The sequence below is a fragment of the Anabrus simplex genome, chromosome 7 (assembly GCF_040414725.1).
Source record: "Anabrus simplex isolate iqAnaSimp1 chromosome 7, ASM4041472v1, whole genome shotgun sequence".
Classification (NCBI taxonomy): domain Eukaryota; kingdom Metazoa; phylum Arthropoda; class Insecta; order Orthoptera; family Tettigoniidae; genus Anabrus; species Anabrus simplex.
The window spans coordinates 276,697,158-276,722,779 of NC_090271.1; the positions used below are offsets into that span (position 1 = coordinate 276,697,158).

At 39.1% G+C, this 25,622-nt stretch overlaps 1 protein-coding gene across 1 annotated transcript; it reads right to left on the reverse strand.

Moving 5' to 3' along the window:
* Positions 1-17,924: 17,924 nt before the first annotated feature.
* On the reverse strand, positions 17,925-23,535 carry LOC137501557 (uncharacterized). The gene is made up of 3 exons (XM_068228751.1): positions 23,072-23,535; positions 21,255-22,947; positions 17,925-18,116 (listed from the first exon to the last, which is right to left on the reverse strand). The coding sequence occupies exons 1-3, from the start codon at positions 23,161-23,163 to the stop codon at positions 17,925-17,927; spliced, it is 1,977 nt and encodes a 658-aa protein (XP_068084852.1). The 5' UTR covers positions 23,164-23,535.
* Between the last annotated feature and the right edge of the window lie 2,087 nt (positions 23,536-25,622).

The window sequence follows — 25,622 nt, forward strand, 5'->3', positions numbered from 1 at the left end:
GTCTTTCAGGTAAAGATATTTAGAGTTTCAGTGCCAAAAAGTACCAAATCCATCATTTTCTTTGAATATTTCCTAAACCGCAAAAGCTTCAACAGAAATAATTTGTACAACAATGCATTTATTCTATCTGAACATATTACAAGTGCTGAAATGAATTTTCAGTTGAAATTTTACACTCTGAGCGTTTTTCCTCTCTCCTGTAAAATATTACTTTTTGGATTTGGTACCTTTTGGAAATAACCTTCTCAATTAGGTTCCCTGTTTCAGGCAGTATTGGAACTTCAAAATGTATCAGTTATTGGTGGACATGCAATTTATTAAAGGAACATTTAAATTAGAAGAAATATAGAATGCCTGCTTGTAACGAAAAAATAAGTGCCATAAATTACAAAGTGTTCATATCCGTCTAAATGAAATAAATAAAATAATTGTTTATATTAAAATATGAACTTGCTGATTTGTTGCAGCTGGTAGAATTGAATCGCAGCAAGGTGGTGGTTGTTGATAGAGGGAAGAAGCTCCAATTTGGTGGTCGCCTTGTAGGCCTAGATGTTGTTCATGAATTTGTTTATCTTGGCTCCTTGTTGAGCAACAGAGGCAGCTGCGAGAAAGAGATCGGAAGAAGAAGTGTCCTTGAAAAAAATTGCTATGGATAAGCTCTGAACAATCTTACGTGGCCGAGTAGTCAGTATAGACATAAACGTCTGTTTTGTGTCTTAGTATTCTCAGTCTTCTTCTATAGCCGTGAATTATGGACAGTGAAGGCCAAGGATCGACGCATTTGAAATGTGGTGCTGGAGAAGATTGGACGGAGAAAAGAGCTAACTCATACATAATCGAAGTGCTTGGTATCCCCAGGCCATGTGGCAGAGCTCATCGACCAGATCAAAGACTCAATTCACTCTTAGAGTGACAATTCGGCAAACAGACGACCGTTGACAATGGTGGTGGACTCTGCTGAATAGTAAAAGCATGAGATCACGATACTCAGGCAGGAGCCATGCGATATAAACATCCACTTATTTACAATTTTAATGTGAAGGATCACAGCGACAGTAACCTCTTCAATAAGCTAAGGAAGGAGTTTAATGCAGAAAGGAATACCACTAGTAAAAATGTTACTTATGTCAAGCACCCTACAGATCGACATATGTATCTTGCCAAGGGACTGATCCTCCATCTGGATTGGAATACTCCATATACAGGATGGTCAGAAACAAAGTGAACGGAGTATATGAGCGTTAGACAGTTGGTAATGCTAATGAGCAATTTGAAATAAATTACGTCGATATCTCGCGTTGTCCTTTCGTCAGCTGCTGAACTTAGCCAATCAGATCGCTTTGCGGGCGAATTCAGGTGGTCTTTATGAGGCGGTGGTACTATATCTGCATGTGGTTTGGTCGGGCTTGAGAGCCATGCCGAGAAATTAGCCAATACTTGCTTGCTATGGGCTGAGCCTATCAGCAGGGAGGTCCTCGTTCAAGTCCCTCCCCTGGAGGAGTTTATTTCTTCTATTGGCCCTCTTCTTTTTAGAAGTTTGCTTTACGTCACACCGACACAGATAGCTTTTATGGCGACGATGGTATAGGTAAAGAATAGGAGTGGGAAGGAAGCGGCCATGGTCTTAATAAAGGTATAGCCCCAGCATTTGCTTGGTATGGAAATGGAAAACTATGGACAAACATCTTGAGGACTGCCGACAGTGGGGTTCGAACCCACTGTCTCCCGGATGCATCACTAAAGCTGCGCGGTCCTAATCGCACTTCCAGCTCGCTGGTTATAGGCTCTTGCAAGCCGTTTATAAGCCACTTGAAGATTTAGCAATACCTCCTCGCAAAGCCCATCTGAAGTCGCGCGCGAAGCGATGTGATTTACTAACTACAGCAGCTGATAGAATAACAACAGCGCGAGATATCGATGTATTTATTTTTCAAATTACACATTAGTATGACCAACGATCCAGCGTTCGTACATCCGGTTCACGTTTTTCCGACCATCCTTTATTTACATCTAATATTTCAGCCGCACTTTGTAGGTGAAGGGTGGGCGACTATTTTCCTTTCCTCTTGCAATTCTTCCAAAGCTCGATGTCTATTAGTTAGGGGACTGTCACGTTTCCTAATCATGTTATGAAGGACGCAGATTATCATTGTATTTAAGGTTACTTTAGTTGGTGATAATATTATTTCTATCCGTAGCAGTTGTGAACAAGCTTGCTGAACACACATTCATTTCTTCTCCGAAACTGGGACAACCTGAGTTGAACGCCATTTTATTGAAGTGTAACGTATCTACGTGGAAATGATTTCAGCAAATATGACCTCAAAGGTTGAGCTTCTTCAGGAAAGACATAAAAATAGGAGCCCGTTAAGATAAGAAAATCCACACACCTCTTACTGAGAAGTTTTCCACGTTATTGGAGTATTTAAAAACACATCCTTCACAATTTCTTTCGTAGATACGAAAGGGCATGTGTTAAATTTCAGCATGTTTGACAGACACGCTATGTAGCACGACAGAATGAAATGTCATATAATTATAGAATGCCGATCGAGCTTCTGAAGACACTGTATTATAATTAGCTTAGTATCAATTAAGTCTAAGGAGTTGGGCAAATTCCGTTGGTCTCCAAACCCATTTGAGACGTCAATAAACGTTTGAGCACACGTTTCTAGTGTGTAGTTTGGAGGCAGTTTGCGCCAAATAGCCTGACAAGTGTCATATATTACAGACTTAATTGTTTATAGTCCGTCCGGCTCCATGGCTAAATGATTTGCATGCTGATCTTCGGTAACAGGGGTCCCGGGTTCGATTCCCAGCAGGGTCGGGAATTTTAACCATCATTGGTTAATTTCTCTGGCACGGAGGCTGAGTGTATGTGTCGTCTTCATCACCATTTCATCCTCATCACAACGCGCACGCCACCTACGGGCAACAAATCAAAAGACCTTCACCTGGCTAGCCGAACATGTCCTTGGACACTCCTAGCACTAAAAGCCATATGCCATTTCAATTCATTTTGTTTATCGTCCAAGTCGTAATTTATAATGGGGGGATTTTAAAGATTATTTAGTTGCAAGGAACCTCTAAATTTGTCTGGAATTAGTAAGCATACAAAGAATAGAAATACACTGCCTGACAATGCAATCAGTGAAATATATTTTTCCTTTTGTTTTAAAGAGTTGTGTGTAATGACAACGAAGTCTAGTCAACCACTTCTCTTTTAATTTGATATTGCTTTATATAATATTTTTACACATTACGCGTACATATAATAATAGCAATAATAATAACAATAGGCCTAATAATAATTATAGTAGTAATAATAATAATAATAAATGTTGTTATTGCATTGTTGTTGTTTGAGTCATCAGTCCATAGACAGGTTGCAGATCTCCATGCAAGCCTATCCTGTGCTGACCTTTTCATTTCTACGTAACTGCTGCATCCTACATGTGCTCTAATCTGCTTGCCATATTCATACATTGGCTTACCCCTACCGTTCTTACCACTTACTCTTCCTTCAAAAACCAACTGCACTAGTCCTGAATGTCTTAAAATGTGTCCTATCATTCTGTCTCTTCTTCTCGTCAAATTTAACCAAATTGTTCCCCCCTCACCAATTCGATTCAGTATCTCTTCATTCGTAATTCGATCTATCCATCTCACCTTCAGCATTCTTCTGTAACACCACATTTCGAAAGTTTCAATTCTCTTTCTTTCTGAGCTAGTTATCGTCCATGTTTCACTTCCAAACTCCAGACGAAAATCTTCAAAAACGTCTGTCTAAACCCTATATCAATGTTCGAAGTGAACAAATTTATTTTCTTAAGAAAGGCCTTCTTTGCTTGTGATAGTCTGCATTTTAAGTCCTCCTACACTTCTGCCATTGTTACTTTTTTTACTACCCAAGTAACAATTGTCATCTACTTTCTTTGAGACTTCATTTCCGAATTTAATGAGGATCTATCTGATGGTGAGATAGCGGCTCCGGTCTATAAAGCCAGGAAAAAAAGTCCGTTGTGCCAAATACAGAACACCTCGTAATATGCAGGCCTTCCAGATGAGCAGCGGTCACTTGGTAAGACAAGGCCATTCGGGGCTCTTGCACCATGGGATTTGTTTTAGTTTGGATTTGAAGAATGCACTAAATTTCTTGAATAAATTTTGTAGGGGAAAGTAGAAAAACAGGAAGCAGGACAACTGACGCCACTCAAGGGAACGAAGACAGGCAACAGCAAAAACTACAAGTGGAAGCAAACGACGCATTAGAAGATATTTTCAGTGTTAACGATGCTCCAACATCTACGTCTCCACTTGTACACTCTGGACTCTTACGGCCACATAGAAAGTCAACTGCAACAGAAAGGGTATCGGACCCAACGATCGAGTATTTAAACTCGAAGCCTGAAGGACGTGAGAAAAAAGGAAGAAAATTAAACACTTGTTTTCTTCAAACGTTCGGTGGAAGATCTAGACACGCCTACACTTGGAAGAAAGCAAATATGTAAGGTGGATGCTGTAACGCTTTACAATCTAAAACTGGACAAGGAAGAACGACAATCGAATTTTCCTCTATCAGGCCTTCGTAAAACGCGTCCCCTCCCATTACCCTCTAGTACAATTCCTTCAGAAGACAATACACTGCACGATCTTATGTAAAGTGAAGTGGACATATACGCATATTATAAAAATAAATATTAATTTTTTTCCCTTTAAGATGCGCTTTCACTTTATGACGGCTATAAATTATACAGTGGGAGTATTGACAGAAGGCAATAGTTAATGAACTAACAAGTACAATTTGTGGACAGTTGGCAAGGAGTTCTCTGTTGATGACAGCGAAGGAGCGGCCTACTGCGCGGAGCATAGATGCCAGGTCAGGGAATCGGCAACCTCGGACAGGTTCCTCCAACTTCGGAAACAGGTCGAAGTCACAAGGTCTAATGTCTGGTGAGTTCGGAGGGTGTTCCAAAACCTCCCATTGTCGCCGTTGAAACAAGAGCTTGACATTGTTTGTGACATAACAACGAGCATTGTCAAGCAAAACAATAGGGTTTCGTCTCGCAATAAAGGTGGCTGTTTGGATCGGATAGCTGGGCGCAGATGTCGTTCCAGAAATCGGCAATAGTAGTCACTGTTGACGACTTGCCCCTAACGCAGAGTATGCGTAAAAATAACACCCTCATAGTCGTGTGCTACAATCATCATAATCTTCACCAGAATGGGTTGCTGTCGAAATTTCTGTGGAGGTGGCGAATCTGGGTGACGCCATTCATTCGATTGACGCTTTAATTCAGGCTGGCAGGCTCGTGCTCACCTCTCATCAATGGCGATATCACGCTGCAGAATTGCGTTTCCTTGGTCCAGATGGATGCCAGTCAGTGCACACCGGTGCCATTTATGTACGCCGGTGAGTTGATGTGGAACCCTACGAGACGCAAGTTGCCTTATGTTAAGACATGCCGTCAGTATGTACCACACCGTTTGATGACTGAGACCAAGATATATGGATAATTCCCAGGCAGCCCCTCGATGATCTATGGAAACGATACCATTTACGATGTCAATCTGATCTTGAGAAATGGACGGCTGACCTGTGCCCTACACATTCGCAGTCTCATTACGAACCACATCAAATACCTTGACCCATCGTGCAACCGTCCTATATGATAATTCGTTCTCGCCACTGGCTTCACGTAATCCTCGATAACATTCTGATGCATTTTTACCACGGGCAACCTCGATCCTTAACCACGAACGCTGATCATTTTTTATAACATGCTTTAGGGCGGTGAAATCGGCACTCTTCACTCCAACGCCACACAGCGACAACACTCCCATCTGGATGGCCGTCAAATGCACGCTATACATCGACGACATTGCCACCTGACCACTCCCATATCTTATTTGCGCATGCCCGATCTCGTGTGAGTGTCTGGACTACGTCGCCACTTTTTTAATTACATTCCTCGAATGTTTTATGTGAATATTAATGTTATTTTATATAAATTATTAATCGAATTTGATATTATTAATGATTGAAATTCGTCATTTGAATTTTGTACAGAACGTTATCGAGATAGATTTCTACTTTCTAAATATGAACAATGACCATCCACAAAAATATTAGTTACTACAGTGTGTTCGACACAGGGAACCTTCTTCCATCACATCCCAGTTGATATCAAAATCACCGTCTGGTTCATTTCATGACGACCCTAAATCAATATCTCACCTCCCTCTTTGTAAACGACAGATGATTCCATTATTAGCCTCATGCTATTAGCACAACTCCTGCCTGTTAGAACACAACCACTGAGCATGAACTACCAACGAGTTCATTAGACAAGTGATCTATAAATACGCACGTATGTTTCATTGTAGATTCACGGTAAGTTGAATGTTGTCACACTTTGCGGAATATCGGTTATTGGTCAATTACTCTGTGGGTTTTAAAGGTCAAAGTTGTAAGAAATATTCAGATAGGCTACTCGTAGGCGTAATTGTGTCAGTAACTTCACTAACACATTAAATCCTATGTTATTTGTGAAATATGCTTTTGCTCGCACAGTATATTTAATTTCTGGTGAAAACGTAGCAGTAAATAAATATAAAAATGCAGACAAATTTTAGAGAAAAATTGGGCTATGTGAGCAGTTCTGAAATAGAATGCTAGACCTTAAGGGGCGTAAAATGCATTTTATTTAATATACATTATCTATAAAAGTCTATATAATGTATATTTTCAAGGTATTATTAATCATGTTATCAAGCACCAATTAATATGCTGATGAAATTATATATGACAACTTGAAAATTATGAAGTATATGTTATTACAACAGAATTTTCGCTACTCAAAGTATGGAGGATACAGCAAAATACTTTGAAGGTACCAGCATGTTGATTTGACGAATAAGTTATGTATCACATGCTTAGTGTAAATATATTTATATCACAAGTAACACCAAAAATATCAGTACGTACAATCCAGTGATTAATTAACTAACTGAAAGCTTGCCCTTATTTAAAAAAAATGAAGACTCTGCCTTCAAATAGCCCACTGTGTTCTGAAAGGTTAAACGGATACAGTAATCAGCTTACTAAAAGATTAAAATTTAATGGATAGAAGACATCACAACTTTACTTTCTGAGTGATTGTGCACTATCTACCAATGAATTTATCCATAGGGTTTATTCCTTACTAAGCCTCTATCTCCTTATGCCTAGTACCACCTTAAACTGGGAGGCCAGTGATTCCAGAAGAGCTTCTCAAAGAGTGAGGGATATGAATTCACAGAAGGAAGAAACACACTATATCTCTACCGATACATCAAATAAACGTGTAAACATTGTCGCTATTGACAGGAAGAGAAACATCGGCTTTGTTATTGATCAAAAAGTAAGGTTTGAGAGTAGCAGCTCACAGGTCAACGAAGTTGATTCTGAAAGGAAGAACAATACGAATTCTGTTTTAAATACTTTGAAGAAAAGAATTACAAACCCGCCAATTGCTGGTAGGTAATTGGGTTGCTCATCAGTACACGACGATCTGTCACAAAGTTTTCAATTATTTCTTCTCTCGTTTTTTATTTCCGTTTCATTTAAAAAAAATATTTGTTTAGGTATCTTACGTAATTCACTGTCAGTGGTAAATTACCATTTATACGGTATGCAAAAAAAAATATAAAGTATTCCTCGTCGGGCATAATGATAAAAGTGGTGAATTTCAGAATTAGAAACGTATAAACTCAATTTATCCTATAAATACTGCGTAGAAATTTGAATGGCATTACGATGCATTATTTTGCTGCTGTTATCGTACGGTTCACCTTGTTTTAGGTCAGCTAGCCCTTGTATATTTTATCTCTTTCTACAAAATTGTGTTTCCGTTTTGTATTTTCAACCTGACATTCAAAATTTGACAGAAAGAAACAACTACAGAATGCTTGGAAGCAGAAAGAATTCCATGGTTCATATCCTCCCCATCTAAGTTAGCCATCCGTTGACAGACTGAAATCTACTCTCCGGCTAAAGCACGGCCACTTCCACGGAGAAACAGAATGGTTCTTGAAGGCAATTCAGGATAGAATCTGAAACATATGTAACCACCGCAATGTATCTTAAAGGAAAAGTGAACGACAGATGCAGAAGATGTGGAGAAACAGCTCAGACGGTGGACCATGTTGGGGGTGCAGGTGACTAATGTACTAAGGTGCATATTGTGGTAGCGAAAATTGTGCACCAAAGCTGGGAATCAACTCGGGACTTACAGATGAAAGTATATGCCGTCTGGTGTGCTCAAATTTTACAGCTTCAAGCTGTACTGGAATTGATCTCTGCAGATAGACAGGGCCATAAGACAAAACAGGCCGGATTTTGAGCTTATTGACAAACAGCTCAGGTAGACTGGTCTTCGGGATGTGATAGCCCCTTCAGAACACAATGTCCACCAGGCCTGTATACAAAAGATTTGAAAAATACACTGACCTCGAAGAAGAAGTTCAAAAACTTCGGGAAATGGACCTGGCAACAGTGAGGCCTTTAGTCATCTCCACCAGAGGACGTGCACACAATAAGCTGCAACATCACCTGCAGGATCTGGATATCATCATAAATGCAGAAGGCTGTCAGTTTCAATACCTGCCGCATGATAATAACTTTCTTATCACAGCTGTAGAGGTCGGGAGAAGTGGACAACACTCTGTCCCCTGATCGGTGAACCGCCACGGCGAGTGAAATGTGAATAATAATAGTATTATTCTCGTAGTTTTGGCAACCGCCTGTGTTCACTTTGATTCCAGACCATTTGTGCTGCATATGAGCTACATTGGATGTTCCAGTTTACGCTACCAGATGAGAGAGAAACTGGATTTTTACTGGTAGAATTATTGTCGACATTTATAAAATTTTGTCATGTAATCATCGAATGTCACCAGATATTTTTACGCATCTCTCAGAAATCCGATTTGAAAATTTGAAACCATCATCTTGGGACCTATAGTCTGACAGTATGCTTCTAATCCACAAAATAAATTTAATGGAAGATGTTAAACTATTTTCGATTCCCAAATAAAACAACAATCGCTGTCAGCCCCACTGTGAATTCATTTTACAGGGCCATGACTGTACGTAGGTATGAGATCATTCCATTGTTTCGTTTTCTCAGTTGGTGTTGTAACCTGCAGAGGCAATCTCGCGGTTTTTTATCGCCAATGCGGAAGGAGAAGAGACATTTAAATCTCAAACTCTTTACCAGATCAAAGGAAGGCGGGTAGAGAAAGAGTCAATTCTGAGAGCCAAGGGTAATCTACGTAATCTTGTCGACTAGAATCGAATCGATGCAAACGTAGCAGGTTGCGTGGAGTATCAGCTAGGTCAAAGAGAAAAGGATGAGATAATAGTGGAGTTTAGTATTGGCAGTTCTGGCTTTCACTGGTAAATTTTCGTATTTTACTAATAATAATAATGTTATTTTGTTTTACGCCCACTAACTACTTTTACGGTCTTCGGAGACGCCGAGGTGCCGGAATTTAGTCCCGCAGGAGTTCTTTTAAGTGCCAGTAAATATACCGACACGAATCTATCGTATTTGAGCACCTTCAAATACCACCGGACTGAGCCAGGATCGAACCTGCTAAGTTGGGGTTAGAAGTCCAGTGCCTTACCCGGCTGAGCCACTCAGCCCGGCCGTATTTTATTCATTCAGATTAGTTTCTTCCCGGTTTTATTTCGGCCATGCCATCTGTTTCAGTTACCCAGCTCAAATTCTAAGGACATACGTACCCAGTCCAGTCTGACATACAGTATCTCAAATACATTTTTCACACAACGAACAACTTGAATGATTAAGATGGGTAAAAATTAAACTATACGCTCTGTGACATGTGTAAGTGTTCAACCCATAAACAAGGAAGATCATGCACAACATTTCATATTATGTACAAAGTTAATGGTCTAGATCAGGGATGGCGAACTTTTTCCAACTAGTGTGCCATTTTAGGTCTGGATTATTATTATTCTCAACTGTCTACTGTGCCACTTGTTATTTTCGTTTGTAATGGATACAACCCCCGCCCCCACTCATCACCGCCACCACCGACTTCCATACCTAATTCCAAATTATGTCTCATAATATGTTATTACATATATATTGTAAAATACCAAATACATGTGGTTACATGTTTCGTGGTCGTATTTTGCCAATACTGCAAAAATACTTAGTAGCGATGTCATTTATGTTAGGTTCATAACTTGTCTTCACAACGTTCATTGCAGAAAATAGCTGCTTGGAGGCGTATGATGACCCAAACAAAGTAAGTAGCGCTGTTGGCCGAAAACGTTTGTGGGAGGCTGTTCCACTGTTCAAATATTCGGGCTTCTGGAAAGAGTATTTACCATCAACAGCACACTCAATTTTCACTAATGCTTCATCAAGTTGTTCGAAATTTTTCACCTATACATGCTTTCTTAAAATTCAGTCAACTCCATTTCTAAACCGTCAATATCGAACCACTCAAAGAAGAGACCCATTTGTGCAATATGAGGTTTTGAAGTAAAGTGCGATAGTTTCTCCAAATCTCGAAATTGGGATAATATCTTGGCAACTATTTGTCGTACAAATTTCACAGCAATAAACAGTTACTCACTAAGAATAATTACGCGATGCTGGCAACCACACACAAGCCAAACTTCACTAATTCACTGATGTGGGTGAGCGAATGGTTCGTCGGCCGCATGTGACATTTATTTCACTTGACTTCCGGACCAATCAGGGTTGTAGTGTTGCTATAAAGCACGTTCTTATGGAACTAGAATTTAAATTTTAGGGCATTTATTTCTTAAACCTGAAACACTATGACTATACGATGCACGAGATATGTACAGTATAGTCTATAGTATAGTACATCCAAATTTTAATATATGCATGTGGTGTACCACCGAAATCGTGTTCGCGTGTCACCTAATGACACGCGTGGCATAGGTTCGCCATCCTTGGTCTAGATGATTCTTTTAAAAATCTTCACACATTGTAAATTCAGTACGGAAAATATTCGAGATGATTTTATACACAACATTTGTATTCTGTGGCCTGATATTCCATGTATTGTATTTTATTTTACCATAAACTCAAAACCCGCTTACATCAAAACAACAGATCAATGAAATTTTGTTCGGATGAATTGATTAGGATGCAGATCACATCCATTCCCTGATAGGGGCGGCTATCAGGTGGATGTTATTGGTATAGGACGATAAGAATATAAGACGACACAGTAACATATGTAAGGAAAATATATATACAATAATAAAATGAAGTGTTTGTGTGTGTGTATGTGTTTCAAATAATTGATCCGTGCGCAATACTGGACGTTATAAGTAAGTTAAATAAAATCAGGAGTGTCCACGTTTCGAATGTCCGGTTTCTTCAACTCTGTGTTTCATTCTACTTAACAAATGATACCTAACAATTTTTAATTTAACACTTCGGTTAAAAATCCCCTGTTTCACGAACACACTTCCAACAATTGTTACGAAACCATTGTTAAAGACAAATTAACACGTGTCCGTGAGATTTCTGAACGCGCTTGGCAGTGAGTGTTTTTGTTTCTTTATATAAAGCGCAGAGAGCGGTATATTGGAAGTGTATTTCGTCACACATGGTTGAGATTATCATAGGTTGTGGTTAGTGGAGACTTCTACGACATACAGGTGTGCGGTAAGAGGCAACAGAGGCGTTATTATAATGAATACGAGACAAAAGTTATTATAGATTTAATTTGGAAGTATGTGGGTCTGCTTGAAAAAATAAAAGAACAGACGGTTATATCACAACATTCAATACATTTTTATATGAGTGCAATCTAAGGCACCGGGCGAGTTGGCCGTGCGCGTAGAGGCGCGCGGCTGTGAGCTTGCATCCGCGAGATAATAGGTTCGAATCCCACTATCGGCAGCCCTAACAATGGTTTTCCGTGGTTTCCCATTTTCACACCAAGCAAATGCTGGGGCTGTACCTTAATGAAGGCCACGGCCACTTCCTTCCAACTCCTAGGCCTTTCCTATCCCATCGTCGCCATAAGACCTATCTGTATCGGCGCGACGTAAAGCCCCAAGCCAATCTAAGGCTCCTGTGATAACTGATATACATATTGAATGATATTCGGGCATTCTTTTACTGCGGGGAAAGTAACGTAATGTCTTGCCAATGCCGCGGAAACACTCTGCAAAATTCTGAACACTCTTTGTCATGCACTCACGATCGTAGTCACCTCCAATTATATGAAAAAAGTCTGAAGCATAATATCTAATAAATACGAGATACTCCTCCACGGGAGACACTAACAATTTGCAATTTGTGCGAAACTCTAATGTATGTTCAATTCCTTCTAGTACCTTCTTCAATATGACTTTTTTAATTAGGTACCTATCGTTGTAGAAAACCTTCTTCTGACATCTCTAAAACGGCATTTTTTCTTAATATGGGTCATCCTCTTTAATTTCTTTAGTTTATAGATAGTTTTCATACAGCAGTACAGATTCAAACTTATGTCTTCTAGATGCCGTTATTTTGAAATTTCAACACCTTTTAAGAGATAAAACTTTCAACATTCGTTGATGAAACCGGAACTTAATGCATTATTTTTCTTCTTTGATTGCGGTGGATAAATCTTACGATCTACTGCGAAAATGAAACAAAACCAGTCAAAATTGTTCTTCATTATTGAAACTATAACGGAGTGATGATTTAATACGTTTACTGGAAACATTACGCCGCATGTAATGGAAGAGAAATATAATTGAAGCTTACTGTGTGAAATGGATGTAACAAATCAACCAGTCCTCTCAATTCTGTTAATAGTGGTACGGATGATGCAGAGGCACAATAGATTCTGTGATACAGAATCGATCCCCCAACCTGCAGATTACGTGTCAAGCTTGATACGCATCTCAGCGACCCAATTATGTTTCGCGATATGGGCACATAGATGTGGTCTGCACCGCTTATCGCTGTGATTTGTACCGTGTAGACTTGGGTTTGATTCTAGATCACGGCACCACATTCAGTCGCTCGCTCAAGCAGATCATAGACGGAGTAGTTGTATTCGTGAAAGTAAATACACATTCTTTGATACATTCTCGGAGATTATGAAACAACTGCTTAGTAAAATTAGCTATATAGGCTATTTGGAACATTAGCCACTTATCATCAACGACTTGACAGCTTAATGAATGTGGAGGCAGTCAGTCACTTTTCTATGATATTTAACAAGTAAACTTAAAATAACAATTATACGGAGAAGTACTTAGAGTGTAGAAAGTACCATAAGATTCCCAATTAACAACAGCAATATGTTGTTTTTTACAAGTTGCTTTACGTCGCACCGACACAGATAGGTCTTTGGGAAAGGAAGAGGCTAGAAGTGGGATGGAAGCGGCCGTGGCCGTATTTCAGGTAAAGCTCCAGCATTTGCCTGGTGTAAAAATGGGAAACCACGGAAATCCATCTTCAGGGATGCCGACAGTGGGGTTATAACCCACTATCTACCGAATACTGGATACTGACGTTACTTAAATACTAATAATAATAATAATAATAATAATAATAATAATAATAATAATAATAATAATAATCATAATAATAATAATAATAGACTAATAATGGCGTATGGCCTACGAAGAGGCCTGCTCCAGGTCTTTCCAGTTGACACCGCACAGGCGACCTGCGCATCTATAAGGATGGAGACCTACGTATTATGAATTATAGTGATCAAGACGCACACACACCTAGATCCCGAGCCATCGGAATTAAACAGTAAAGGTTAAAATCCCCGACCCGGCCAGGAATCGAACCCGGGAACCCCTAGACCAAAGGCCAGCACGTTAGCCATTTAGCCATAGGGCCGTAAAGTAATAATAATAATAATAATAATAATAATAATAATAATAATAATAATAATAATAATGATAATAATTTAGCCTTCCGATGTATTTGTTAAAAGATTTACCAGAAAGATATTTAATTAGGCCTTCTCACTAAATTTAAGAATAATTCGATAATCGAAATTGAAAATGACCATCAAGAAATCAGCATAACAGGTGAAATAACATAGTGTTGCAGAAAAACCAACATGAGAACCGCCAGTGCATGGACAGAAGAATGGAAGAAAAATTAGAGACAAAGGATTAAGGGATTCTGGGAAGAAAAGAAAAATTCACCTGCTATATACATTCAATCCCGCTTCTTAGTTTAGCACAACGTTGTTAAAAAAAAATGTTCGGCCTGAGCAATTGCGTGAGTCATTTTCATGTGACAATATTTAGGTTACCTGGGTCGCAATCGTATTGTTGAGTGTAACTCAAACTCTACTGGGTGTCCTATTATTGAGTTTTATTTTATTTTGAAGGGGTGGAAACCAATTGGTTCATCGGAGATACTTCATACGCCGGTATCATAAAAACAGGGAGTTCCAAATGAGCTTTCTTTACAGCCTTCGAAAATCGGGCTACGTCTGCTGCGCTTTCGAACTCATGATCCTGGTATATGGAAGACAACACAACACTATACCCCTCATCCACAGAGAAAGGAATAACATGTTTATAAATTAAAATTTACACGGAGAAACGAAATGTAGTTGAGCTCGCTACTGAGCCAAGTATTGCTACAGATCATTCCATGTTAAGAGAACAATATTGCTCTTATGGACACACCTCCTCTTAGATACGTATATTTCCTCGTGATTAAGAATATTAGAATGTACATTATGTTGGATTGTGAAAGAAAGAAATTAGGATTTTTTTGCCCGTGCGTTATTAAAATGACTACTGATGCTTTTCTACTTTATAAATACATTCACAGGGAGGAAGTAGAATGGCGGTAACAGAAATGGATGTGTTGCCTTCCTTTATTTTACTTCTGTGTCGCTCTGGTACATGTAACCCGTAATCCGTTACTCTGTTAATCCCGGCAACTTATTACTGTTGCAGAGAAGCCGTCTATTTTTGTATTGAGTAAGTTTCTTAGTCTTTATATCAGTGTTAAGTGATTGTTATGTGATTAATTAGCTTACGTGTGCGATTTCATTCTTTACAATGTACAGTGATTTATTTTACAGAAGTGGCTGAGGAAGAAACAAAAGCAAACTGTGCTAATTTGCTATTTTTAAATTAAAAACAGAGTTTCACAAATGTATGTAGGGCTACCGCTGTTTTCCCTTTATGGTGTGAACATCAAAATGAGCCCCCCTAAATTAACCCCTACTGCAATCCGCTTGAGTTCATGAATATAATTTACAGCTTAGTTTTTTTACCTTTTTACCCTTAACTTACACACTGAGTTTCACAAATGTACATGCCACCATTTTCCCGTGATGGTGTTCTGCATAGCTGTTCGACATGGCAATTCTGTTGTTATAAGGACAATACTGTTTTCTTGGCATAGGTTATAGCTGGTTAGCTGAGAGGAACACGTTTTAAAGATATACTCATCTCAATTCCTTAGTCTCCATGGTTGGGGACATAATGTACTCCACATCCACGGTATTCCCTACTTGGCGTAATTGGTGACTTAGAGTTTGGTGAGCAAGAGATCGGCTAGGCAGAGTCGTTCAGACGGTAGATCACTGACCTTCAGAGTTGAAGCTGGCGGGTTCGATCCCAGTTCGGTTCTGTTTATTTGATGATACTGAAAAACGTCACCCTCCTGCCCATAGTTTTGTTGGCAGGTTAAAGAACTGATGCCCGTCGAAATTTCGAAACTTCAGCGTCGCCCAAAAACTGGATCGCTTTACAAACTTGTTTTTCTGCTACAGTGAGCACAACGCTTGTTATTATCTCACACAGGCATACATTGTTAAATTACCTCGGCTATAATGAAACTTAATTTGAGCGCGAAAGACAAAAATACCGCGAAAAACAAATATGCCTTTATGTTCCACTATCAGAGTAGCGGTACTATAATTTGCAAATATCATCTAAGGGGGTCAAATCCAATTTCATAAATACATCAAGGTTGATTCACTATTTAGGGCGTTACTGTTTGCTTGAGTGTGAGTTCATAAACATTTGGAAGTTAACAATGTATGAAAAATGAAGTTAATGACAACATAGAACTTATCAACGCAAAGCCAACTAAATATTTCACCAACTTACTTGTGACTTTTGATTTCGGGTGAATATTGAGCAATAATACACACGTAAATGCAGCTCAACAATTCAGACCCAGCCAGCAAAAAACAAATTCATGCTTATTCATGCTTACAATTGTAATATTCAGAGTAATCTCGAGACAATGAAAGCTAATACTGTCCCTGTTACAGCAAAACCTCGTGTTTCCTATCCCTTACTTTCTTTAAACTTACTCTACCGCTTTGTAGGAATGACGAACACACTCCTACAGTAATGTATATTTAAGATTAATTTTCCCCTACATATTAGCATAAGAAAATGAACACAGTGAAACTGTACTGATGGACTGCATATCCACATGTGGTTGAGAGGCGTGAACAGTCTTAGAATAATGGATAGGAAAAGCAATGGGAGATAAGATGTTTTGCTGTAAAAATGGGGATAAGTTATACTGAGCGGCTAAAGATCTATCAAGCAGCCTATGAACCGATAATGCTGGCGAGCGCAGGAGGATAAAGCCCTTACGGTGTACTTGCCTCAGCTGCATTTCTTAAGTTGAGCCTAGACCAAGGTACAGTGATCATTCTACTATTTACTTTATGAAAATCATTTAATGTTATTCAGCTGTCTGAGCAAAGTCCAGAAAACAGACTGATGAGAGAGTCTTCTTCTTCTTCTTTTCCTGCCGCTTTTTCCCACACCTGTGGGGTCGCGGGTGTGAACTGCGTCGCACATGTGGATTTGGCCCTGTTTTACGGCCGGATGCCCTTCCTGACGCCAACCCTCTATGGAGGGATGTAAGCACTATTGCGTGTTTCTGTGGTGGTTGGTAGTGTAGTGTGTTGTCTGAATATGATGATGAATATGATGAGGAGAGTGTTGGGACGGACATATACACCCAGTCCCCGAGCCAGAAGAATTAATCAGAAGCGATTAAAATCCCCGACCCGGCCGGGAATCGAACCCGGGACCCTCTGAACCGAAGGCCAGTATGATGACCATTCAGCCAACGAGTCGGACAGACTGATGAGAGAGTAATTTGATGAAATAAGAAAATTCTTCAACATGTGTGGTATTAAATAGGTATTTGTATAAATGTAGGGGCTTATAGCCGAAACAGGCTTCCTTGGTGAACATAAAACTAGTACACATGATTTTGAAATTATATTAAACGTGCATGAACCCGAAGACGTTCGTTTTCGACTAACAGAAATATACAGTACAGAAAGCTGTGAAAAATCCTCAATGTACTTGTAATGAAAAACAAGGATATGAGATATAAGAATTATGTACAGCAAACTCTATCATCCGGGTTAATACGGACGCGAGACTGAACGGATAATCGAAAACATGGATAACCGAAAAGTACGGATAATCCAATATACACGTGTTATATATCGCTTTTGAAAGCCCACTGTGTTACTTACGTGTAGCTCGCCGGAAACTGACAAATTATTAAGAAAATTACATTCACAACACTGTATTTCGTATGACTTGCTTTCACTTTACTTTCGGAAAATAATCGTCAAATTCTTTCCTTTTTCTCTTTTTCATTCACATTTTTTCTGAAGTCAATCCTCATTTTTCGGAGACTCAAAACGTCGGTATTCTAACAGTAAATTGTCGTTTTTTGTCTATGGCGAGCATAAGACCAGACGCAGGGCGTGTACGGTTTCTGAATGGGGCGCTTACAGAGGGAGAGAGGTTTTCATGAAATGATTAATATCTTCATTGAAATTTTGAGTTTATTAATAAAGTTAAAAATTAACATCACCTCTGTACAGCAGATATACTGCTAAACGTTCTTTCCTCGTCCTGGGCTGGTGATGTACTCGAAATCCGGATGCTTTCCTCCTACTACCATTAGTCTCCTCTCTGCACCATGGAACCACGATTCCTCCCACGATGGAAATTCGAGAGGTTCTCGAATATCTATACGACGTCCGGAAGATCTATACAGCGTAGGAGCATGGGCGTCGAGACTTGGCTGCAGGAGAAATGACCCATGACTGTACACAATTAAACCTGGGACGTGCTAACACGAAAAGCGGCTTCTGCACAGAAGGAAAGAGGCTTAGTAATTTGTTTGAATAAGGTTGAAAACACATAAGAATGGCATAACTGAATAACCTTAACACGGTAGGAAGTTCACTAAAATCTATTTTGCGTTTTATCATTAATCACTTAAACTGAGTTCTATGAGACGCGCCATAGGATTTTAACACCTTGGAGTTAAATCAACAGAGTTGAATGTTGATGGAATCGAACTAATAGACTAAAGAATCACTTTTAATTTAGTGTCATCAAATGTCAATGGAATTGACTAAATAAGGTTGGAAAATATGACACTTGGAACATTCTGAAATTATTACACGTGAAACATTTGTAAGTTTCTGTGAATTTCAAACTCAATCACTTGCAAAAAATGAAAATCTTTCATTCCAAAATTCAATCTGGTTCATAAATGTTAACTTGAAATTAAACGAAATGGATTCTGTTCGTCAACAGTCCGTAGTTCGATCATACGAAAGGTACACTGTCTTTTGTAAACGCACAGTTCAAATGCACAGTCCACCGCTTATCATAAATGCGCAGTTTAAATACACAGTCCAACGTCTACCACAAATGCATAGTTCAAATACGTAGTTCACTGTTCGGTGTAACGTCGCAGTCCCCACGAGCCGACCGACGGGGTTAGACTGTGGTACTGAAGACACGCACTCTCACCCGCTGGCGGACACACACCAACTGATTTGCCTAGGGAATTGGCCCTCCATTTATACTCAAGTCGAGCAAAAATCTGGCATTACATTTTGTTTAATAACTCCGTTGGCTCTCGTTGAATGTCTACCAAACTACTGGCTACACGAGGACGTTGTTGATTTAATCCAAACATTAGTGTGAGAAAAGTTATTAAATGAAGAACATTTCGAATGTTCCACGTTGACGTAGACTTTCTGCCACGAGGAAGCAGGCTGTGACGTCACCCGCTCCACGTCACACATACGAGCTGCTTGCTGTATCTGGCTGTCGCCTGTTGTTGAGTCAACGCACAGCGCGAATTTTAAGTTGGAAATGCGGGGATTTAATTATGTACCAGTGTTTCCTGTACAGTATAGTCACACAAATTTTGTCCTGCGCACTCTAGTAACAGACCAACGCATGTCAGTGCCTTGGTGTGAGTGATAACAGGTTCCTCCTCTACCAAACCCACTTTGTTCATTATATCCGCGTCCTTGAGGAATAGTTTGGCAAAGATATGTTTGTTCAGACCTCAGACCGAAGGCTGGATGTATCCTCAACAGCTCCACCATTATATGTCATAGATGGCCTAGGCATCACTTAAGAAGCGTACAAGATAAATGAGGAGTGACGTAGTTCCCCGTTGCTTTCCTCACAGAGCCAGAAGTTCCTACTACATATCAGTCTGCCAAGCCCACTGGAATGGATGCACATCATTCATAACAGGAACTGGCTGCGTAAGGAATTACATTACTAGCATCGCTGATATGTCAGCCATTTTCTTATTGTCAAAGCCAAGGAAAGACAGATCATTGAGAGTAACAAAATTGTTCTAGCCTACACCAGAAGGCATAGTTCACTGCAAACACTAAGTCCCTCCAGCAAAGGCATAGCCAGTAAATCGGCCGCGGATATTTTACGAGGTCAGACTCGTGGCATTCACCTGAAGATAAAATGGGAAACAACGGAAAATATTTCAAGGGCGACCGATGGTGGAAATGGTGCTTCGTAGTGTCTTCTGGTAGTAAAACTTGAATCACGTGCACAGTAGTGCATTCTCGTTGTCGTCATAACAGAATACAGTACTTCAGGCATATTTTATTGTGTTTTAAAAATTTGCCGAACTATGTATAGATAATAAGCAGACTGGATAATCGGAAGTTTGATGTATTTCAACGTAAATCTTAAAAATGGAGAGAAATTATTTAATTTTTATGTTAACTAACCGTTTGAATCTGCTTGTAACAGGTAGAAGTTGTGACCCTCGTAGAAGCATCATATACTGAATACTCAATGAAGAAGTTGTGAACTATCTTAACACCTCCTTGGGTTGTGCTTTTCGCATGAGCAGGGCCCGAATGATTATGCAATTACATCTTCCATTGCTTTGATTGTAGACAATTGGACATGGAAAATGTCGGCGAATTGTGGTTCTGATACCTGTGTTTCATTTTACGTACTTTTACATGTTCTTCCTAATATTACATATTTTACATATTAGATGAATATGTGTCGTCCTTATGATCATTTCATCCTCATCAAGACACTCAGGTCGCCTACGGGGGTCAAGTCAAAGGACCAGCACCTGGCGAGTCGAACTTGTCGTCGGACACTCCCGGCACTAAAAGCCACACGCCATGTAAAGATTGTAACACTTTGAGAGGACAAGGTTGTAACTGTTCAACCCCTCATCAAAACACTTGGGGAGATGAAAGTTATTATCTTGGTACACATGAATATCAAATAAACTATTTGTGGCTTGCCCGCAAATTGCCACGCAAATAGAAACAATTAACATTCCATGGTTTCCCATTTCTCTATGTGATGTTTGGGCGCCAGGGTTACAGTTTTAAACAAAACTGTAAACCAAAATTTATATTTACTAGCATAGAGACTTACACTTAAATCACAGGGGTAGGATTTTAAATAATTGAGGGGTGTAGATGCAAAACTCACATTCTCCACTTTGCCAAACTTTTGGAAAAAGGCAAAAAACTGTTTAATGTTGAAGGCCATGGTATTGTACTTTAATTTTTTTTTTTTGTTACATGTTTGTTTCAATATGAACTGTTTGCCCACACTGCAAAGCTTTGTTTAAAGAGGGCTCTTTTGTAATTTTAAAGTAAAATTCAGACAATGTGAGTTTTGAACAAAACTGTGGTCAACTGTGAGTTTTGCAACAAACTTTTATGGATAATGTTAGTTATGAAGCAAAACGGTTTAACATTGAAAACGAACCAAGTAAAATATCGTGGGTTGGTATGCTGTTATAGGTTGTGTTAGCAAAATAGAAACAAAAAGCATTAAGAAATGAACAAATTTTAATATCTAAAATGTTAGAAACTTTAGTAGACTACAGGTTTTACACATTAATGACACTAACTTCTTCAGTCGGCTCACAAACAGGTTCCTCTTCTTCAGTGTCATCAGCTCCATCAATAATGTTTTTGTAAAATAGTAACTCCTCGTTATCTCTCCAGTGGTCTCCGTAATGTTTCGTCAACAAGTTGTTGACATCAACCTTCTTGGTTTCTTTTGTTGTGTTTGACGCAGGAATAACATTAGGACTCATGTTAGAAAGCAGTTTCCCTGGCTTGGTTAGAGATTTGGACACTCCAAGGTCTGAGTTGTATGTGTACTCTCCCCTAACACGTACGTCCTTCGCTTTAGTTCTTGTCAGAACAATCCTCCTGCAGGCCCCAAGTTGAAAGTGAAATTGCGCTGGTTTCTTCATAAATGTCTCTTTTTCTTTTTTCCAGTCAAACACTTGACAGTCAATGCCAACTTTAACTACTTTAGCATGTTCACTAATAATATCAATGTACTCTGATGGTTTGTAAATCACTTCTTTTTTCCTTATAGACTTTTCTATTACCCCAAACACTCGGTCTGGTGGCAAAAAACTGTGGCCTGTTATGGGAAAATAAAGTTCCACTGTTCTTACATTTTTCGGCGCAAGTTTGGAAAGCCAGTGGCAAGCCATGGCCAGGACAATAGAATTTTTGTTTTGGCCTCCACATCCGTCACACACTAATCGTACAGTGGTAATAGGGCTTTCCATTTCTGTTGCTATGAGTGTATCAAAAACCAAAGAAGCAATTTCGTTTGATCCTTTGCCAAACTCGTTTTCTGTCCAAATGTAGGCTGTCACATTTTCTGGAGTCAGTTGACTTTTTGAATCTCCTTTAACCACGGTGAAGTTATGAAGGTAAATTTGCCTACTGTAGTACGCGGCTTGATCAGGTACTTTTGGCAGGGGTAAGTTCTTTTGGCAATCATAACTAAAAGTCACAATTTTTGGGTCAGTGCATTTGAGTGATGTATAAAATGCCTTAGCACGTAACTTATGCACACGTTTTTCAGTGATAATCTGTTGCTTTTCCTCACCTGGACCTGCATGTTTTAATCGTTCATCTAACTGTAGGCAAGTAGAGCAAACGTCCACCCTTGGTGAGCCAAAGCCAAGATTGTATGTTTTGTTAAAAATAGATCTAAAGTACCACTGTGTTACTTTCAAACCACTCTGACCTTCTGTGAGTGAACGGTTATACATTTTCCACATTTTTTTAATGTTCAACTCAGCAGAAAGATATTTCCTGCCCGTGTGTTTGGCACAGTAGTGAGGCTCTGAACATTTGAATTTATTTATAAAATTCATTACATTCTCTTTCTTCGGCAAATTTTTAGTAGAAACCCTGTCACCTCCTCTGTTTTCTTTGCTAAGCTGCCCGGTTTCTCGGAAACGATTCAAAACACCATTTATTCGAAATCGTGAAACATTGAGAACACGTATGAATGTGTTAAGACATACAGGAACCATGGATTTGTCTTTCGAGCCTATGAAGTATTTGGTCCTCACGGGTTGTCTTTTGTAGCGTCCAGAAGTTGGTCTTCTTCTTTTAACTTCCACTGATGAGGTAAACTTCAGAATAAAGTTATCTTGGTACACTTTATCTTTTTGGGAGTAGAAGTTTTGATGAAACCGTCGAATGTCTTGTAAAGGAACTGTTGTGCACTTAAATTTTCCCCCATTGTGGTTACAAGTTGGGAATCCCGGCAAACCTTTCGCTGAATGCCTAAAAAAGAAAAATATTATTAGCATTTTCATATTCAAAAGCTGACAATGTTTTTCTTGGTTCTGGTTTATTAAAAAGGTATACAAGACCACAAATCTAACCTCGCTACAGCTACAAAACTAACCTTGCTAATTGGGATTTCTTTCGTGTCCACTTCTCAGGAGTCTTTTTCTTCTTCCTTGTATGACCAGTTGATGGCTGAACTACTTCCTCCATTGTGCAGTAAATTAGTTCATGAACTAGTAAGAACCAATGAGCCGTAAGATTAATTAATTAAAAACTTGCTGCGTAAACTGAGAGGTTAATGCTAAGAGTGAGGTGAACAAAACATCAACAGAGTGAAGACAATCCCATGATGCCCTGGGCGCACCACACGCTCTCTGATTGGTTGGAATGGAGAGTGTGAATTTTGCTGCAAAACATCTGTTGGATAATGTGACTTATGTTTCAAAACTCCATTTTCAGTATTTTTTTTCAGTCTTATAATGTGCGTTTTGGTTCAAACTACCATCACAGTTCGATGCGCCTTTACAAGACGAACATGGTGATATGCATAACTCAATACCTTAAAAAATTGGAGAATGTGAGTTTTGCATCTACACCCCTCAATTAACCATTAAGTATCGCTTAAGAAAGAAAATTAACGCAATATAAAATACAAATGTATTTATTATACAAAAAAATGAGATGAATCGGAAAAGTTTCCTTAAAGCGTGGAGGAATTTAGAATTTACTTTACTGAATTTACTATTGCTTGCTTTACCTAATTGAAGCTCACCAATTGCAGCTTCCGTTGAAGTCATCTAGTTTCCGTGGTTACTCGTTCTCTTCTTCTCGATGTAGAATTTGCTCCATGGGCATACTTCCTTCCTTCCTTCTCTGATGTAGTATGGGCTAGCTGGACTAACACTCCCTACATGCCTAGTCTTTAAATTAGACATTGGCCCTATACTTGTAAAAACTGATCAGCGTTGATCGTAAGAGGAGAAAATTCAGAGATATGAATTTTTCCATATTAGTAGAAATCTCAAACCAACTGAGCTATACTATTTATACTGTACAGACTTGTACAAAATTCCATGGACTTGAACTAAGCATAGTTCTTCGTCCAGAAGATTTACTGAATATAACACAAGCCGTAAGCTTGTTTCATCTCACGCAGATCCGATAACATTACCGCAGCTGAATACTGTATCGAAGCGAGCACATACCGTCTCAAAATCAATAACGTCGTTCACAGTAGAAGTAGTAGTGATGGAGTCTCCGTAAGTATCTCGCTCCACACTTGATAATATCATCGGGCTCCCCCACTCTTGGTAACAGCTTACTCTCAGATCTCTATATAACGAAACATCTGATTCGTAGATCGCATTATCATCTCCCCTTCTCTTCTTCCTTGCCGAGTCCAGTAGGCGTGGTGATGATGTACTCTGACCAGCTTGCAAGCCTCGCGCGCGGGTCGCTGTTTACTGCCTTCCCCAAACCCATGAGTCACGCAAAATCCCCAGCTTCAAGAATAACCCTCCGTATACACAAATGTGAGATGAAATGAAAACAACTATGTCTCAACATATTGACCGTATTTACAACATAATGAATTCTTATCCTACATAATATAATAATTTAAATAATAAAACGATGTTATCATATATACAATATGATTCCAAAAGGCCTTGATTACAAATGATTGACGTTGAATAAGTATGTTATTACGAATAATTGCCGATGGCGGATCAACTTGATATCAAATGATATCGCGTAAAATGATATTATATTAAATTAGTAGGGCTGGATAAGCCTGGACGGTTCTCCAACAGAGGAAGCAACCGACGCATTGTCATTATTACTTTTAAGCGATCCTATTGTGAAGGTTTCATCACTGATCCGAAAACTACATTTAAGACCAACGAAAACAAGCCAGAAGAGGTCGATGCGGAGAAAAGAATAATTTATGAAGAAACGGTGGACTTCCATAAGCATCCATCTATGTAATCGGCTTTATGTTAGGTGCTCAAGGAACCATACCTAAATTTTTTGTCAAATTCTGCAATACCTATGGGCTGAAAAGACATTTTATATATAATATCGAGATTACCACACTCGAGAAGTCCATTATGATCTCGAAGAACCATGCTTACGGACCTCAAATAAATGTTTGACATGCCTCACTCTTTTGCCTGCACTGAACCTCATACGATCTCATCAACTACTGTATCTATATCCATTATTGTTTGTTAAGGTAATCTTTGTCCTTGGGCAAACTGCAGCTGTTGCAGGAAGATTATATAATAAATAAAAATAGCAAAATAATTGCTGAATTTCATCGCATGTAGAGTAGAATATATTTCAATTGTCTCTATAAAATTCCTTTAAAATTTTGATTTCTAACCCTTCGCCAGTGAATTACAGTGGATCTGCTGCATACAACAATAATATTTTCTCAGAACCTGGGAAAGCTAGGTGCCTTTTGACAAGCTCCATGCAGACTTGAAACGAAATCTAGGTTATTCAAGTTCTCTATCTGTCTGAAAGATAATCAGTTGGAAAAAAGAAAAGTCCCGGGAAGAAATTTCACCCAGCTAGTTTTATCTTTTATAATATGCACTGGTGACTTCCTGCAATGTTGAACGGTTCTCCCTCAGCCTACAAGAGAATTTTATCGGATCAGCGCCAAA

Coding starts and splice junctions, on each gene's coding strand:
- LOC137501557 (XM_068228751.1), bottom strand. CDS start 23,163: ATGGAGGAAGTAGTTCAGCCATCAACTGGTCATACAAGGAAGAAGAAA. Junction 22,948..23,071: donor AAGAAATCCCAATTAGCAAG/GTTAGTTTTGTA, acceptor TTTCTTTTTTAG/GCATTCAGCGAAAGGTTTGC. Junction 18,117..21,254: donor TTTGTGAGCCGACTGAAGAA/GTTAGTGTCATT, acceptor TTTCTCCTGCAG/CCAAGTCTCGACGCCCATGC.